Source organism: Nyctibius grandis, chromosome 1 (assembly GCF_013368605.1).
Source record: "Nyctibius grandis isolate bNycGra1 chromosome 1, bNycGra1.pri, whole genome shotgun sequence".
In the NCBI taxonomy this organism is placed as follows: domain Eukaryota; kingdom Metazoa; phylum Chordata; class Aves; order Nyctibiiformes; family Nyctibiidae; genus Nyctibius; species Nyctibius grandis.
In genome coordinates, this window is record NC_090658.1 from 107478979 (window position 1) to 107497905 (window position 18927).

Genomic DNA, 18927 nt, shown 5'->3' on the forward strand with positions numbered 1-18927 from the left:
CAGCCTCTCCTTTTCTTCCTGCTTTTTCTAAGAGCCCACGTCTATCCATTGCAGCCCTCCAGTCAGGTGAGCTGTCCCACTAAGTCTCTGTAATCTTGATGACACCACAGTTCTGTGACTTTACATGCACTTCCAGTTTGTCCAGTTTGCTTCCCACGCAGCACATTTTTGTGTACAGGCACTTCAACTGGGCTTCCAGTCATGTTGCTTTCTGAGGGCAAGGGAGAGAAGCATTCATTGCCCTGTCACGTGTTCTTCCCGGAGTCTGTTCTCTCACTTACCTATAGGCTTTGTCCTGCATCCCTGACAAACTTAGAGCTCTCCTCACTAGGTAAGTAAACCTATTGCCCTGTTTAGCCAGGCAGATCCCATGTCTCCTGTGCTGCCCTCATTCCTTGAAGAGGATCCTGTGGTCAAAGAAGTCAAAGTCCTGTTGTGCAGCAGGAATCTGTCGTCCTGCAGGAATCTGATGCTCCTGCCTGAGCTTTTCCCCTCACATTAAGGAGAACTGTTCTGGTCTCCTGTGCCTCTCACCCTAATCCCAAGCCTTGTGGACACCTTTTACTGCTCAAATTCTCCCTTGGCAGCATTATTTGTACCCATGTGGATGAGCAACAAAGAGTAGTTGTTGTCTTCTGTAAGAGTTTGTAAAGGTTTCTTGTGACTGAAGGGTCTTATAATGTAATTTCTCACAGCAAATAAATACTTTATAAATTTCTGTGCTCCAAAACAAATACAAGAGTTAAGAATAAAAAAAAGAAAAAAGAGAGATTTGGGTCATTTCTATTGTTTGTATTTGATTTTAATCAGTACACAATGAAGATTTCTTTTACTAGTGCTTTGAAATCAGGAAGAAAACAAAAATTTTCTAACATTTCAGTTGTCTGATCTTAGATGTTTTTTTTTTTGTCCTTCTAATATGAAGTAGTAAACAGGTTTGAGAAAAATGTACATGTCGTAAGTTCACGGTATTGTCAGTGTCTACTACATATTTGTTCCGTTTCTGCAGATACTGCTCATTTTGGCAGTGTTGCTGCATACAGGTATCTCTAACAGGACTGAAATTTTGTTCATCATTTACAATTCTGTGAATGTAACCTATTAATAAAATCTCAAGCAGGGTCCTAAACCCCATGTAGAACTTACATGAAATCCAAAGAATTCTGCGTACCTTCTGTCAATAAATGAGAACCACGACACAGAAGTTATTTAACAGTTAATGATTTATGTGAGCTGAGCCATTTCCTCAGTGGATTTTTAGAGTTCATATGGAATGTGGATTTGATGAGGGATTTTAGACATTCCTTATTTTATTTCTTTTTATTGGTCTGGAACTTATGCCACGAGGTAGCCCTTTCCATTCACTGTTTTCAAGCAAGAAATGTTCCCCTATTTTTTCTCTAAGAACCTTGGTCTTTTTCATGAAAGCACCTTTTGTTACAGTTTTGTTTCCAGATGGTATTCTTCTTTCTTCTTATCATAAACTAATTTCATGGCATCCGTGCAAGATAATATAGCAGAGTTAAATAAAGCTACACGGTTTATATACTGGAAAATCATAATAACATTCTCTGTGGTATGTTTCCCTAGCTTTGCTGATGCTTGCAAATTACTATTTTCTGCAATTATGTTGCTTAATATTTTCAGAAGCATTGAGAAGCAGGTGTCCAGTAATTTATACATTGTCTAACTGTATAAATGCTATTTCTGCTAGAAAAATTCCTAGTGAATTACAAAGCCTCCAGGAAGATGTAGACAGCCTTGACTCTTGTATCTGCCATTTTGTCTCTCTGGCTGCTACTCAGTTTCAGAGATTCTCTCTTTAAAGTATAGCCATGCGGAGGGTGGTGGAGTTGAACTGTACTGCAGATTCCTTGATGGCTTATAATGAACTCTGATCAGAAATCAAAGATGCAGTCAATTGCATTTTTTAGATAGCTTAGATAATTTGACTGTCAAGACATTTGCCTTTATTTTTCTGTTTTCTTTCAATAAACTATGATTTTTTGGTGTGTGAAAATATGAGAGCTTCCAAACTGAAAAAGGCAGAAAACAGTCCCCCCAAAATAGAAAACAGCCCTCAAAGTTCAAAGGCAAACTCTGAAAAGATGAGGTAATTATTAAAACTTAGTTCTGTTTTTCCATATGGTAAGTAAGAGCAACCATGGACTTTTCTGCTATTAGAAGCTAACCAAGACGTTTACCGTGAGATTCTGCAAAAAATTGTATAGGTGGCTTACAAAAATTAACAGGGAGAATCAATGGCCCACCTAAATTCTGTTCTTCTCGGTTTTGTCCTGAGAATTAAAAGGTCTTTGTTATCTCAATCTTGGCTACCGTAATAGTGTCACTCAAAACATTTGCCTTCTTTATCTTGGGGTTGAAATACTGGTGCAGTACAAGTCTGAAACATTTTGAAAGTTAATTTCATTCTCTGCAGTAACTCCACTAATAGCTGATTTATGATATATGACTACTTCTAAACGAACTTTTTATAATTAGGTTCTAAATTCTCATTAATTTTGAGAATCCCTAGTTGATTATAGTTGCAGCAGTCTAGATTTTTATGAAGCTAATGTTAGGAATACAAATTTGATTAGTGATATTACAATGGTAAGCTTTTTGTCACAATGAAAATAGCTGTGAGAAGAACATGTAGTAAGTTATCATTAAAAAGACACCAAATTATTGGAGAGAAAATAAAGAATAAATAAAGAAGACAAACCAGTAAAAGAGGTCATATGTCAGAAAGGTCCAAAAGGATCAAGTAATAGTTAAACGGGTTCCAGATTTAGGAAATATTATTGGAGAAATACTTTGGTGAAGAATATATAATCAAGAAAGTAATCTCACAATAGATAAAGGGAGAAAGGAAGATGAGTTTATGATTCACTACAGAGTAAGATAACCTATATACAGAGATTAAGAACTGATACTTTAAAAAAATCTAGCAAAAAGAAATTTATGGTTTTGGTGTTATCCATACTGTCTGAGGTAGCAAGTAATTCTCTCATGTAATTTCTTCTCAGCCTCTGAGGTTCAGACAAATATGATTTTGTAAGGAGAAAAAGGTGTTCTGATCCCATCATTTATGCATGTTTATTAAAAAAAAAAAAAAAAAAAGGGAAAGAAAAAGAAAATTTCCCAACAGTTCTGATTGTTGATGGTGCATTACATGATAGATTGAGAACGTTTTCCCAAATCTAATTTTTAGAGTGACATAGCAGTTTCCTGCCTCAGCAATTTTGTTCACTTTCAGAATAATCTGAATTGGTGCAATGTTTACATTGAGATGAAATTTGAATGAAACTCATTGTAACTGGTCAAATAAGAAGTCGGAGAAATGTTTCAGGAAAAGCAGATAACATAAACTATAATTTCTTACACGGTAGTGCAGGACTGACTACATCACACCCAATGGAGATATGGACACGGTTACAAGTATTCTTTCTTAAATACGTGTGTGTATGTGTGTATTACTATGTATATATATTTACACATACATAAGTTTATGTTTATATATTCTTGTTCGAACATGTATCAGTAGGTATGGAAGGACCCAATAAAAAAAAGAAAAGATGCCAGGTCAAGGCCAGATCTGTGCAATAAGGTGCCTGGAAGACAGGAACAAGAAGTGAAAAATGAGATGAACAGTACAATGAAAACATAGTGAGGCTTCCTAGAATGTTATAGTGAAGTCAAAGAATGAAAAAGAGGACTTCAGTCTGACCATTAGGAACACAGGCAAAGTTAACATCAGAGGAAGGTACAATGATTTACTAAAAATGAAAAACAAACCTCAGGGGCAGTCATAAAAAGATGAAGAATTTCATAACTGCACGTAGACTTCTAGGAACAACTTTCCTAATTATTAAAAAAATGTATGTGAAGTCTGCAACAGTCATTAACTTGTCCTTAAAGACTTCAGCCTTTTCAGTTTTTACTTCAAAATTAGGGCTTTACTATTAATTTGTTGTAGACTGTTATTTTAAGGGATCATTATCAGCATTAAAATAAAAATATATTCTCAAGTGAAGGATTATTATATCACTGGAAAACAGTTTAGGATACTTAATTGAAAAAGTAGAAAGTATTACAAGATATCCAGAATACTGATCTTTTATTTCTGTGGGAGAGAGAGTACGAGATTGCAGACTGTTGATTAATGTTTTAACTTCTTAATCTAGCTATCCTCTCTTAAGATCAAGTTTTTGCATGAAAAAGGTGGCAGAGTTGGGGTTTTGATTTTGAGTTTGCTCAAGCACGTACTATTAGTTAACAACTGAACTTTTCTGCCAAGTTAGGAAATATTTTGTCCATCACTATTTCTTTCTTATTTGAAATTTATAACTTAGTTGACTAATAGATTAGATTCCCTCTCCAGAGTGAATGGAGGGGGAATAGGTCTTTGTAATACAGCAAACTGATATGATAGAATAAATAAGAATTGTAAAAGGCTTCTAAATTAAGCACAATGTTTACAAAGAAAAAACAGACCAATCTCAAGCCCCAGGGAGTACAAGTACCCCACTGAGTCCAGTATTATCAGGGCCCAGAACTATGGGACAACCCCACCAGACACTGGGGTCTGCTTAGATTGAACTCACTGGAACGTCAAAGCTAAAATGTTCAAAATAGTGCTGCAGCTGCAATGGGTGCCGACAGGTACCTAAACAAATTGCAACAATTTCTGCATTTCTATTTTGTACATACGATTAACTTGAAGTGAGTAATCTGACTTTTTAATATATGTAAAATAGACACTATTTTCCTAAACCACAATAATTTCTGAAATTTTAACGAAATAAATCCCATTCTACTCAGAGAGCAATCCAAATTATTTTGAAGTGTCCTTTGAAAACCCCAGAGAGGGAAAGAAAATTAATCTTACATGCATGGTACAATGAGTATTTAATTTATGTGAAGCTGATCAACAGTAAGAGAAGAAACTGAGAAAGGGAGGCAAACTGATTAGAGCACTTATCTGAGATGCAATACATCTCGATTCAAGTCATGATAGAAAAAACCAAAGAACGTTCTGACAAGTTTCTATTTTTTAAAACACAGAAAAGAAGCACAAGTTTGTGTTTTGTTTTTTTTTTTTAAACCTATTAAAAATAAAGTCTATAAAAAATTAAAATATTAAAGAATGTTAGCAAGGAGAGGAGAGTATTTTGATGGTTAAAGAGCTGACTGCCAGCTGGAACCACATTAGGTCAATGACTTATCTGACAAATGTGTAATGCTACATCATTGTAACACTTAGCAATGTTTTTGGTCTTCATGAATCTGGCAGTTTAGCATCTTGACAGTTGGCATTGACATACTAAAATTTATTTGTAAACTTGGCATTGATGATACACTATGGCTTGTTTTTAGGTTTTTGTCAGTAAGACATTTTAAAATGGTAATTTGAAGTCTTATTTCAAAAAGTCATTTAACTAACTTCTCATATTAGCCGTTTCCAAAATACCCAAGGCATGTATCTGTGAAAGTAGTCATTCATGATTATTTCATAGATGTTTTTTCTGTACTGAATAATTTTATTAAATGAGGTACAGTATCTACTTTTTCATAAATGAACTACAGAGAAATGCCATTTAATAAAGAATTGAGTAAATCATCGAATCATAGAATATCTCAAGTTGGAAGAGACCCATGAGGATCATTGAGTCCGACTCCCTGATATTCGCAGGACTACCTAAAATGAAACCATATGACTAAGAGTGTTGTCCAGATGCTCCCTGGACTCTGACAGTGTTGCTGTTTAAGGCTGGCTGGGTGGTTAAATGGACGGCGGATGCTCTCTGTTAACCTTCTTCTTACCCGGAGGGAAAAGGAAAAGAGAAAAGGGAGAGAGACTTACGTGTTGGAAAGTTAAAATAGTTTTAATGAACAGTAACAAGGAAAAGAAAGAGTGTAATAAATAATGAACTGTATACAAAACTGCTACGGAGCTCCCCCCGATGACGACTACATCACGGCTGACGCTTCAGGGCAGGCGCTGGGCAACCCTGGAGCACATGCAGCAGCAGGCAGGAACCAGGTTCAGGAGCGATGGCAGGAGCGTGGGCAGAGTCCTCCCAGGGTGTCGGCCATAGGGGAAGAGAGCGCAACCCTCATGGTCCCTCAGCTTTATACTGAGGATGACGTGGGTGGGATGGAATACCCTGTTGGTCAGTTCGGGTCACCTCTCTTGTCTGCCCCTCCCCAGAGGTGCGGCACTCTGCAGCCCCTTCCTCTGTGGGACAAAGAGACCCAACAGGGACCCTAGTTCCCGCGGCAACAGGCCGTGTAGTCCACTTCAGGAAGTAAATTAAATTAAAGGAAACTTAACAGAAAAGTCTGTCCTAGTCCAAACCAGGACAGACAGGATTGGTGTCGTGACCACTTCCTTGGGGAGCCTGTTCCAGTGACCACCATTCTCTCAGTGAAGAACATTTTCCTCATGTCCAATCTGAACTTCCCGTAACACAGCTTCATTTCATTTCCTCGTGTCCTGTCACTGGTCTCCAGAGAGAGAAGATCTGCTCCTCCCCCTCTGCTGCCCCCCTTGAGGAAGTTGTAGACTGGATGAGGTCATCCCTCAGCCTTCTCTTCTCCAAGCTGAACAAACCAAGTGACTTCAGCTGCTTCTTGTAAGTCTTGCCTTTGAGACCTTTCACCATCCTGGTTGCCCTCCTCTGGACACAGTTTAATGATTTGATGTCCTTCTTATATTGAGGCACCCAAAACTGCACACAGTACTTGAGGTGGGGCCGCACCAGTGCAGTGTCGACTGGGACAATCACCTCCCTCGACCGGCTAGCTATGCTGCGCTTGATGCACCCCAGGACATGGTTGGCCCTTTTGGCTGCCAGGGCACAGTTGTCTCATATTCAACTTGCCATCAACCCAAACCCCCAGATCTCTCTCTGTGGGGCTGCTCTTCAACCTCAATAAATAAAGAACTGTTTCAGTGATATTTTTAATAAGGTCTGCTAAATAATGTGTGCCCATGGTTCTTTTAGAACCCTCTAAAGCTGCAGTTTTCTTTAGTTGATGACTTACTTACAAAATATGACTCAAAATGACAATATGTCATTTGATGACGATTTATAAAATATCACTCAAGTTTTTAATTGTATCTATTCTGTTGCTCATGATAAAGAGGTAAGGAAATTATTAAGAATGATATAACAAGAAAAAACTTTTCTTTCTTACTATGAATTTTGTACTTTAAGTCACAGGTATGTTTTTATCACTTATATTGCAATAGTAATGTAGTAAAATAATCTTTCAAATGAGGACCATTCAGTATAAACTAAACCTGAATAGCCAATTCTGATAATTTAGATTCAGATTCTAAGTTAATTTTTATAGGCTAGATGGGTGTTGTTTTTTTTTTTTGTTATTATACAATAAACTTTTTTCACTTGCGTAAATATTTTATTAGTTTTTGTATAAAAAAGGCATATAGAATACAGAACATTGCACTCTGGAAGGTATTTGTGTGGGAAGAAGAGGGAATTCCAGTAAAATGATTGCATGTTCAAAAGATATCTAAACCAATTTAAAGAAGGAAGTTTTCTATGATACAGTTTCCGTTTTTACCTCATCCTTGGATATTTGCTTTGCAGGGCTTGCATTTTACTTGCAGCAAGATCTCATTTATGCAAAACACAGCTTACCAAAATTGTCAGATTGTTATTTTTGGTGAAATGATTCTTTCTAGTTTGAAGAAAAATGTAAGATTTTTCATTGACTGCCATAGTTCCTCAGTGATTCTTTTGATTTTTACATACATTAACTTGATGGATATGTTTATCTGTTTTATCTAAGCTACACATCTATATAGTATATGTTTTTTGTCAAGTGGTGCCAGCATATGTATTTGCATGTGCACTTTATACAAGATGCATATTCTCTAAATTCAGAGCACTTAATTACTGACTATTTTTGAGATCCAAATGTTTGTAGCTTTATACTTCAAGTAGTCATTTGTGCTGATACAAACAGCACTTTGTGCAGTTGCTTACAACTTGAAAATAACCATGAGTGTTTGGAATTAATTACTTGCACATTTTAAAATGCAATTTGTTAATCACTTAGAGTTTGAATTCATGAAGCCTGAGGCACTATCTGCTATCAAATTACTCCAGCCACAGTGATCCATTAAGATTCCTGAGCACTGTTCTAGCTCTCTCAAAAGCATAACATAGAGTAGGCCATGGTCAAGAAGGACAATATCCAAGCAGGCCAACTAGCTCTGGGGCGGCTGGTGAAACACAGCATATATCTGGACAGTTCACGTCTCCTACCCTCTGAACGGTGTGGCCACATCCTGTCTTGATGTGCTTACTCTTAGGCAATTTATTATGTTTCTGAATTTGACAGTCTGGTTGTCTTAGGCTAGGTGCTGCCTATCAGGAAGGAAGTCCCCAAACCACAGGGGCCTGGAACATGGGAAATATGTCAGAAGAAATATCATCCTGTGCAGCTGCTCTTTGCTATGATCTTTTCTTAACACATCAACATCAGACAGAAAATACTGACTCTCTAGTCCGAATTAGTTTCTGTGGTCTTACCTGACTAATATTCCCATTCCATTTCTGAGCTAACAGTTTCTTGCAAACCTCTTATAAATACTGTTATGAATAGATTAAAAAGCTATGCATCCCTCTGGGCAGATATCTGTAGTAGCCTGAGTTACTTTGGCTTTCACTGGCAATGCACAGCGTATAAATTTAGATTTTTGCATGTGATTGCCAAAAATAATCAACTACATAAGCCTTCCTTGTCAGCTGTAAAAGTCAGAGCTTTAGAGCTCAAAGCTTATTCAAAGGCTCTGCAGCAGAAATAGAGTAGCATTGTAATTACCACTAGCATGTTACTTAATGTCAGTATAAACACAGTGGGAGATGGTGTCATTGAGAATGTTGTCATAACAAAATTTAACGTCAAGCAGCTAGTACCGAAGAGTTATGGCTGACTTAGAATTTTGCACATCTTGCTGGTTACCTTGGATGGGAGAAGCCTGCTTGCTGGCTTTCAAGAATACAGGTAGAACCTGTATGCATTATGAACTGGAACTCATACCCTTGCATTCTGATTCTTTTAAAAAAAAAAAAAAATCCCACACTGTCAAGACAAAATATGAACAAGTAGAAAGCCTGAAAAAAAAGAGAGGGTGGAAATCATCAGGTTTTGGTTTTTGATGGTTCATTCAAACTGATACTGATGGTGACAGAAGTAGAAATCAATAACTCAGTGTTAGTTTCTGTACTGAAGTATTGGCACAGGATGTATCAAGGTAATTTGTTTTTCTTTGCTGGGTTAGGTGATGATCTGAAGTGAAGTGCTTGAAAGTTACACAGTTTTTACATAAAAGAAAAAAAGGCCCATTCTAGATATTATTGGATAACAAACCTTGATTCCTCTTTCTGATTTATTATAGATTTACAATAGTTTTAAAATTATTTTAATCTTTGCATGTATTATGCACCAGGAATTTTTACTCTGATCCTTGGCTTTATTCATGAGTTCTTTAATTTTCACTTCCTTTCCCCTTTCATCCCTCAGAGGCACAATAGCCCTTTCAATATTGACTATGTAAAAAGCCAGGAATTGAGGGAGGAATGACAGAAATGGCCTGATTTCACCACCAAAAAAAAAAAATCTTTTAGGAGTGTAGATCTATTCCACACCTAAATCTCCTTAATTTAAAAAAGAAGAACACATAAATGTCAGAGTCCAGAAAATAAGATGTGAACTTTATCAAAAAGACCTGCCCTCCTCTGAGAAACCTGTGTACCAAGAAAACATGAAACTCATTGAGGGTTTCATACCCAGGGTGATGTTACATTTCTTTATGTCAAAATTTACTTTGCATATAGAATAGTAAAGATGACTACCTGTTTGAATCTCTTCAGCAGCTTTCTCTCCTTTTTAGTGAAATTAATGTTCCATACAATACTTAGATGTTAAGGAAATTATTGTTTCTGCCTTTCTCCCAATTCTTCCTTTTATTTCAGTCCCTTATTAGCGATTTATCCTCTTTTAATAGTCTTTTTTTAATGTCCAGCCATGGTATTCCTCTTCCTTTGATTCAATTTAATCTTTTTTCTTTCAAGTCTTCCTTTAAAACTCACTTTCACTGACAGGCGTTCAACTGTGATTGAGAACAGCAGCTCTACTCCTACCCTTCTCTGTTGTCTTAATTAGCTATTCAGTTATTATCCTAATTAGACTGTAAGTTCTTTGTGTCATGCACCTTGCCAAGCTATTTGTTTCTTCTTCGCATGCACTTACAGTGTGCAAATAATCCCTAATGATAATAGTATTAAGTAAAGATGATAAAACAGGTGAAAATGAAATGCTTCTCTTCTGATCATTCACCTGTGCAGAAATATTTTAATTACTATTACTGTAGCTTTCATAGCCATTATAACATACCAAAAGCCGCTTGCTGAATTTTTAATTTTTTATGCCAATGTATTATATAGACGACATGTTTTGTTGGGGTTTTTAAATTATATGCTTTAATACCCAATACAAATAATAATCAGCATATCTTCAAAGCTTTCAATGAAATCTTATAAAGCAAGGAAGAGTACAAGAAGTCTGCTAAATCCTTTGGCAACATACTAAACAACATTCCAGGCTTAGAAGGAAATTCCTATGCTCTGTGTGTTTTGAAATTTGGTTAGTAACCATTAAAAAATACATGCTATTAACTGATGACACGTGAACCTTGGAAGGTCCATCTGGCAACAAAACCTTCTGAATTTGCCATCTGTAAATATCCTGATTCAGAACAAAAAACCTGAGAATGATTTTATTAATGCTTCCTAGTTTAGGACAACATTTAAACCTACAAGATTTTTTTTTCTGCAGTTTTTTGTAGTTATAAGAAATGATAGAGATCTTTAGAAATGTTCAATATTTTTAAATTTATATCACAGAAAGAATATGTGTATTTCTGATTTTCTGCCCAGTTCCTTCTTAAGTTTCTTCTGTGGACAATTTCACAGAGCCAAAGTACAGGTTCTCCAAATCAGCTCATATTAGGTGTCTCTGCTAACCTTATCCTTGTTTGTCCTGGCACTAAAGTGTCACCAACAAGGAAAAAAAGTAAAAAAAAAAACACCAACCAAACAAAAATCTCTGCAGCTTAAAGGCCAGAAAATGTTCTATTCCGTTCATCTGGATCATATTTTGTTTCTCTGTGTGCATGTATTTGTGAGTACTCTACATGCAGAAGGGAAGAGCTGGGTTTGCTATGGCAGAAGCAAGGATGATGCTTCACTTGTCTAAAGTGCAGCACCACTAGTAACTGATGTTCTGTTCATCAGCTGAAGGAGCTTGTGGAGGGACACTACGTGGGACAAGCGGAACTATTTCAAGTCCTCACTTCCCTTCCGAATATGAAAATAATGCTGATTGCACCTGGACCATATTGGCTGAACCAGGAGATACCATTGCTTTGGTCTTTACTGACTTCCAGTTAGAGGAAGGATATGACTTCTTAGAGATCAGTGGAACAGAAGCACCATCAATTTGGTAAGTCAGAGATCTTGTAAAGATCTCAGTTTCTGTTTTTCTTTTTTTTTTTGTGAGTATTTTGAAAAGATATTAAAGGATATTTTAGATATTTAAGATATTTTCTACATGTTAGTAATGACCATTTAGTTATGCATTTTCTTTTGGTTCCTTTCATCCTCCAGAATTGAAAAAAATATAGTTCTTTGCTTCTGCTTCTTTCCAAACCTTGATCCTTCGTCTTATTTTCCTCCATCTTCGAGAGTTATATTTGTAAGGTATCTTAGCAGTGAGTATTTATTGATGTTACATATTTGAACTTGGTATAAGAACATTTTCTGATGTTGTGTCTTGAATGTCTTATCATGATACTGTACTCCAACAATGAAAGTAGTGAGCAAAATTCAGCCTCACAGTAAGACAGGAATGTATAGAGAGCAAATAGATGCTGTCTTATTCTAAACAGGCTATAATTCAGTCTTACTACTTGTGTTCATGCATGCAAGTATTATTATCTTATGTTGGCTGATGTTAAAACTGTTTGCTTAGCAGTATTAGTGCTTAGTAATTATAATATTAAATCTACATTATCTGTACTAAGTAAAAGATGATAGTTCTGTCTATGGGAATGGATTATATTGCAGAACAGTTTGTATTATGATTTCTCTGCATGTTGCATATGCAGGTTTTTCATTTATTTCATCTCTGAGAACATCTTGTACTTGACATATGCTCCATTGCTATAAAATGTAGCCTAGAAAAAAGTACAGATCTGCTGCTCACAGATGACTGATGGTTATTATCTTCAGAATGCCTTTCTGGAGATCTGAAACAATCTCACTATTATTTTTATGTCATGACAGGCTAGGCAGTGCAATATATTAATAACTGTGAAGTTATAGGTAGCATCTGTTGAAAAACTCTATCAAATAAAACTGTGTGGCAACCATACTTGGCAAATATGTAAAAATTTTGTTTTGAAGATACTTCTGGATCTGTATAACAAGATTACTCTCTAACATTTCCCATGACCAATAGTTGTGTAATGGCAGTCAGTGAAGCAGCTTTTGTATCAAATTAAGTGCTCATGTCTGAAGTACAATATGTGAGTACCCTGTTTGCCTCTCTCGCATGCACAGACATGCACAACAGTCATCATTGTCAATGTTTTCTTATTAGAGGTTCTAAGGACCAGAAGCTGAATTCTTGAAGGAGAAGAGCTAATGGAGTCTTGCTGCAGAACATAAACATTTGTCCATTTAATTTTGTGTATGAGACTCTAGTAGACACTTAACAACATATTTGCAACTTTGTTGCAAGAAATTTATCTGTTACTGAACTTGAACATGCAAATATAGGAACAACTTTACATTTACAGACAGTCACATATACATATCTATTTCTCAGAAGATTTCTGATAATAGATGATGTAGAAGAATATGAGCAGAAAGCAATGGAAACTTCTCTGCATTGATCTCATATGGTACTGGTCAGTGTTACGTTGGAAATCAGAGATATCATAAGAATATTATTTCTCCTAGAATTCCATCTGAACATTTTCTCATTTCCCTTGATGTTTGTTTTTTTGGGTTGGAGATATTTTTTTTTTATAATGCTAAACTCTGACCACTAAAAGCCAAGGATTTATTATATGTTCCTAGGATCATAGAATCATAGAGTAGTTTGGGTTGGAAGGGGGTCTTTAAAGGTTATCTAGTCCAATCCCCCCTGCAATGAGCAGGGACATGTTCAACTAGATCATGTTGCTCAAAGCCCCCCAACCTGACCTTGAATGTTTCCAGGGATGGGGCACCTCTCTGGGCAACCTGTGCTAGTGTTTCACCACCCTCGTCGTAAAAAATTTCTTCCTTATATCTAGTCTGAATCTACCCTTTTTTACTTTAAAACTATTACCCCTTGTCCTATTGCAACAGGACCTGCTAAAATGTTTGTCCCCATCTTTCTTGTAGTCCCCTTTTAAGTACTGAAAGGCTGCAACAAGGTCTCCCCAGAGCCTTCTTTTCTCCAGCCTTTTCTTCTCTCCTCACTGACACCAGTACAGGATCAGCACAGGATCACTGATAAAAGTTTTGAGAAGCTATGGGAAGTTTTATAAGAAATGTTTAAAGGATTATTGGATAATTTGGAATGAAGCTACATGTTCAGCTATATTTAAACCAGGATAGTTACCATAGCGACATTAGAGCCATGCTAAATGTAGCGCATGCTGTAATCTGCTAAAATCAGCTGTGTGTTTAAATGTGAAGTTGTTTCATACTTAAAACTAATGGTCTAGAGGTGTATCATCTTAAAATGTGACTTTTTTTTTTTTTTTAATTGCTCCCTTTTATTGTGTCTGGCATCATGTCAATAGCTTTATACAGTAATTCTGTGCTAGAAGACACATATTCCATTAGCACGGTCTGGTAATTGTGATTGCTTTTTCATTTAAAGGAATATTTGCTGTAAGATATATGAGCATTGCAAAAGCTAGAAAGAGAGTGAGAAGAAAGAAAATAATTTCAGACTGATGATTCTTTACTGATTTTAGTGTATGGTGCAATAGGTCTGGATTACCCTCTCCAGACATATCTGCAAGGTTAGAAGCAGTTTCAGCATGATTACAGTAAAAACTGGATGGGCATTTTTTAAGTAAAGCAATGGAAATACTAGAACAAGTAGTATCTAAATGCTGAGGAAAAATAAGCTGATATATCTATGAAATACGTATATAAGAGATATTATAATTAGTAATTATTTTTATGTTATACGCCTTATATTTTTTATATAATTGTGATACTAATTATATTGCTTATATGCCTCACGTTTCTAAACCTTCTTTACGATGTTCAGTTAATTTCCACATTATATAGTTGATCGTTGGTTTGTTTTCCAACACATTCAAAAGGAAGAGATTTGTTTATCTTTTCTTATTCTTAAAAGATTATTTGAAAATCATTCATACAGTCCATCCTAGTGGACTTAGTTTATAAAACATTCAAGTGACATTACCTCGCTATTTATTTTATGTCCGTGATAAAATTAGAGTGTCCAAATCTATTCAAGTTTTTTTTTTTTCCTCATTAAAGAGCAGTTATATAGCTCTGGATCTTGAATGGATGTGTACATATAGATGATCACATTTTTAATCCTGCTTTGATTCAATAATGTAAGTGTCAACAGGCTTAAAAAGATGAACATCAGTGTTTGCAAAATGAATGTGAAGCAGGTAGAATAGGCTTTCTAATCTGTGGAGGAAGTAAAAGTATTATTAGTTAGGCTGTAGATGAAAGAAACCTTTTTGAATTTGAATCACATGCTTAATTTGCTATTACATAAATGAGTTTTAGATGTAAAACATGTTTATCTTGAGTTGGTAAGCTCTTGCTCGCAATGCCAAGAACAGTACTTCTGACAAAACTGAAATGGAAGAAGGAAGTCTACGGAATGTGGAAAAGGGGACAGGCTACTTGGGAGGAATATAGGAAGGTTGTCAGAGTATGCAGGGAGGCAACAAGAAAGGCCAAGGCCTGCTTGGAATTAAATCTGGCAAGGGACGTCAAAGACAACAAGAAGGGCTTCTTCAAGTACATCAGCAGCAAAAGGAAGACTAGGGAAAACGTGGGCCTGCTGCTGAATGAGGAGGGTGCCCTGGTGATGGAGGATGCAGAGAAGGCAGAATTACTGAATGCCTTCTTTGCCACAGTCTTTACTACTAAGGCCAGCCCTCAAGAATCCCAGACCCTGGAGGTACAAGAGAAAGTCTGGATAAAGGAAGACTTTCCCTTGGTTGAGGAGGATCAAGTTAGAGATCATTTACACAAACTGGACACCCACAAATCTATGGGCCCTGACAGGATGCACCCACAAGTGTTGAGGGAACTGGCAGATGTTATTGCCCAGCCATTCTCTATCATCTTTGAAAGGTCATGGAGAACAAGAGAGGTTCCTGAGGACTGGAGGAAGGCCAATGTCACTCCAGCCTTTAAAAAGGGTAAGAAGGAGGACCCAGGCAACTACAGGCTAGTCAGCCTCACCTCCATCCCTGGAAAGGTGATGGAGCAGCTCATTCTGGGTGCCATCTCTAAGCATGTGGAGAAGGTCATCAGAAGTAGTCAACATGGATTCACCAAGGGGGAATCACGCTTGACCAATCTGATAGCCTTCTATGTCGACATGACTGGCTGGGTTGATGAGGGAAGAACAGTGGATGTTATCTACCTTGACTTCAGCAAGGCTTTTGACACTGTCTCCCATAACATCCTCATAGGAAAGCTCAAGAAGTGTGGCTTAGATGAGTGCACAGTGAGGTGGATCGAGAACTGGCTGAATGACAGAGCCCAGAGGGTTGTGATCAGCGGTGCTGAGTCTAGTTGGAGGCCTGTGGCTAGTGGTGTTCCCCAGGGGTCACTACTGGGCCCGGTCCTGTTCAACTTATTCATCAATGACCTGGACAAAGGAACAGAGTGTACACTCAGCAAATTTGCTGATGACACAAAAGTGGGAGTGTGGCCGATACACCAGAAGGCTGTGCTGCCATTCAGCAAGACCTGGTCAGGCTAGAGAGTTGGGTGGAGAGGAACCTCATGAAGTTCAACAAAGGCAAGTGTAGAGTCCTGCACCTAAGGAGGAATAACTCCATGCACTGGTACAGGTTGGGGGCTGATCTACTGAAGAGCAGCTCTGCAGAGAAGGACCTGGGTGTTCCGGTAGACAAGAAGTTCACCATGAGCCAGCAATGTGCCCTTGTGGCCAGGAAGACCAATGTTATCCTGGGGTGCATTAGGAAGAGTGTGGCCAACAGGTCAAGGGAGGTTATCCTGCCCCTCTACACAGCCCTGGTGAGGCCACATCTGGAGTACTGTGTCCAGTCCTGGGCCCCTCAGTTCAAGAAAGATAAGGAATTACTGGAGAGAGTACAGCGAAGAGCTACAAAGATGATCAGAGGACTGGAGCATCTCCCTTATGAGGAAAAGCTGAGAGAGCTGAGTCTTTTTAGGCTGAAGAAGAGAAGACTGAGAGGGGATCTTATCAACACTTACAAATATCTTAAGGGTGGGTGTCAAAAGGAGGGGGCCAGACTCTTCTCAGTGGTACCCAGTGACAGGACAAGGGGCGATGGGCACAAACTGAAACATGGGAAGTTCCGTGTGGATATGAGGAAGAACTTCTTTACTTTGAGGGTGACAGAGCACTGGAACAGGCTGCCCAGGGAGGCTGTGGAGTCTCCTTCTCTGGAGATATTCAAAACCCGCTTGGACGTGACCCTGTGCAACATGCTCTAGGGGAACCTGCTTTGGCAGGGGGTTGGACTAGATGATCTCCAGAAGTGCCTTCCAACCCTTAACCATTCTGTGATTCTGTAGGAGCATAACAAAAAGACTGCCTCTTTGCTGTTTCTGGAGTCTGTCTCCAAGTCCACCAAATGGCTGGATCTTTTGAGTCTGAAGGGCTTCTCTGTTGTTAATTATTAGAACTAAAAAAAAAAAAAAAAGAGTTTTTTGCTTAATTTCTGAACATTAAATAAAACTTTTTAAATGCTTCCAAACATGTTACTTTAGACTTCAACTTAAATTATATTGTACTTAAAATTAAATCGAGGTTGGAACTAGAGATGGTGTTAAGAAGTATCTTAAAAGCCTGGGCTGAATAAACATGGTTTTAAAGTAAAATCAGGAATATATCCCTTAGGGAAAGCATCTTTTTGAAAGTTTCTTAATGAGTCTTTCCCAAAACTCCTCCTTGAGACTGAGGGTTTTTTTGGTTTTGTTTGGTTGGTTGGTTTGTTTTTTTAATTTGAACTCAGTATTTTATTATTTGCAGGTTAAGTAAAGCTGGGCAATTCACATGGGCATAGATAGGCCTGACTCAGGCCTTTTCATGTAAATGTGGCTTTGCCATAATTTTGGCAAGATTAAAAACTTATTTGACAAAAAAAATATCTTAGACTACTACAGCGTGCATGAAAATTGATTATGATGCTAATAATAATTCTGCAATTATTATCTTTTAACTTGGAATCTTAATATTGAACATATTTTGTTCTAAAAGTTTTTTTTTTCATCTTTTACCTTACAGTAGTAGTGTTATCTGACTGTGCTTCAATTTAAACCTAAAATAATTATCCTTCAAGTTTTTGTCGGTATTTGCCACTATAAGAGAATGAACTACACTTCATACTTTTTAGTCCAAATTAATTTCCTAGTACTATTTAAAAATACCTTTAAGGTTTTTCTGACTTCCTTGTAAAACACCTCAGTATCCTGGTGAAAAGCCATGAAAATATATGTGGATTTGAGAGTGATTTGGAAGCAGCAATAATGAATTACTATAATCTTGGCATACAATCTGACATAAGTACCTGGAGTAATCTAAAACTCACTTCTTATTTCTGTGTTAATGAATAACTCATAACAGCTGGGTCATAATACTAATTTGTGTTTCATAGATAAATACACCAGCATTTAGATATAATGCAAAACAGTAGTATTTTCATCTGCATGTTTCCTGTCTTGTTTGTGGAGACCTGTCTTAATCTTACCACCCTCATTGTGAGAGGTCTATAGCAAGTCAATGCATGAGATTACGGAGTGGTCTAAATCACCTTTTTGATAGACACCTATGGCAGTAGATCCATACATATGAGCTGAATATTTAGCTCGGAACTACATAATAATACAGCTAAAGAGCACCATCTGTTGGTTTACTGTGAAAAGATGTATTGCTTGTGGATGCGCTTTCAATAAAGTTGTTGTACACCAGAAAAGGGCTCGTGACATACACTTGGCAACATAAGGTTCTATTTTCTTTTCCTTCTCCATCAGACGAGAAAGGATGTGCCATGGCCATGCAGCGAGAGGAAAGCAGTTACATTCCAGCTTTTTAATTTGAGAACGCTATTAAACATTTTAGTAATTTATGTGTAATTAGTTACTTATTTTAGCCTCTTTGGAGACCTGCTGATAGTCATCATTTTTTGTCACCTGTGAAACTCTGCAAAGCTATATGTTTGTTTTGGAGATGCTGGTAAAGAGTTCTCTGGCTGTCTACTAGTTTTTGGAAGCTCTGACCTTTCTCTAGGTGTTAGCTAGATTTCCCCTTTTACCTGTTTTAGTTAGGAAACTGGATCCACTAAGTATAAGTTTCTGTACTTCATAACCTGTCTGTCTGACCTGCACTGAAGCACGTTTCATTTTTTTTTCAGGAAAAGAAGTTGCATAGTTACCCTCAAATTCTTTCTTTTGACATCCATGTTGCAAATTTTCCAGTTACTGTATAGAGATCCCACAGTCTATCCCATTTTAAAATCAGCATTAATGCTGTTTAGCACTTGAACACTATCTATCAAATACATAGAGCAACACCAAAACTTTTTAAATTGACTTACCATAGAACATCATACAGTTC

General features: G+C 37.2%; 1 protein-coding gene across 1 annotated transcript in view; it reads left to right on the forward strand.

Annotated features, from left to right (window-relative positions):
- Nucleotides 1-18927, forward strand: part of CSMD1 (CUB and Sushi multiple domains 1) — a 1320281-nt gene that overhangs the window by 614433 nt on the left and 686921 nt on the right. The window contains 1 exon segment of the mRNA XM_068415956.1: nucleotides 11334-11541. Within this exon segment, the coding sequence (XP_068272057.1) occupies nucleotides 11334-11541 (208 nt within the window).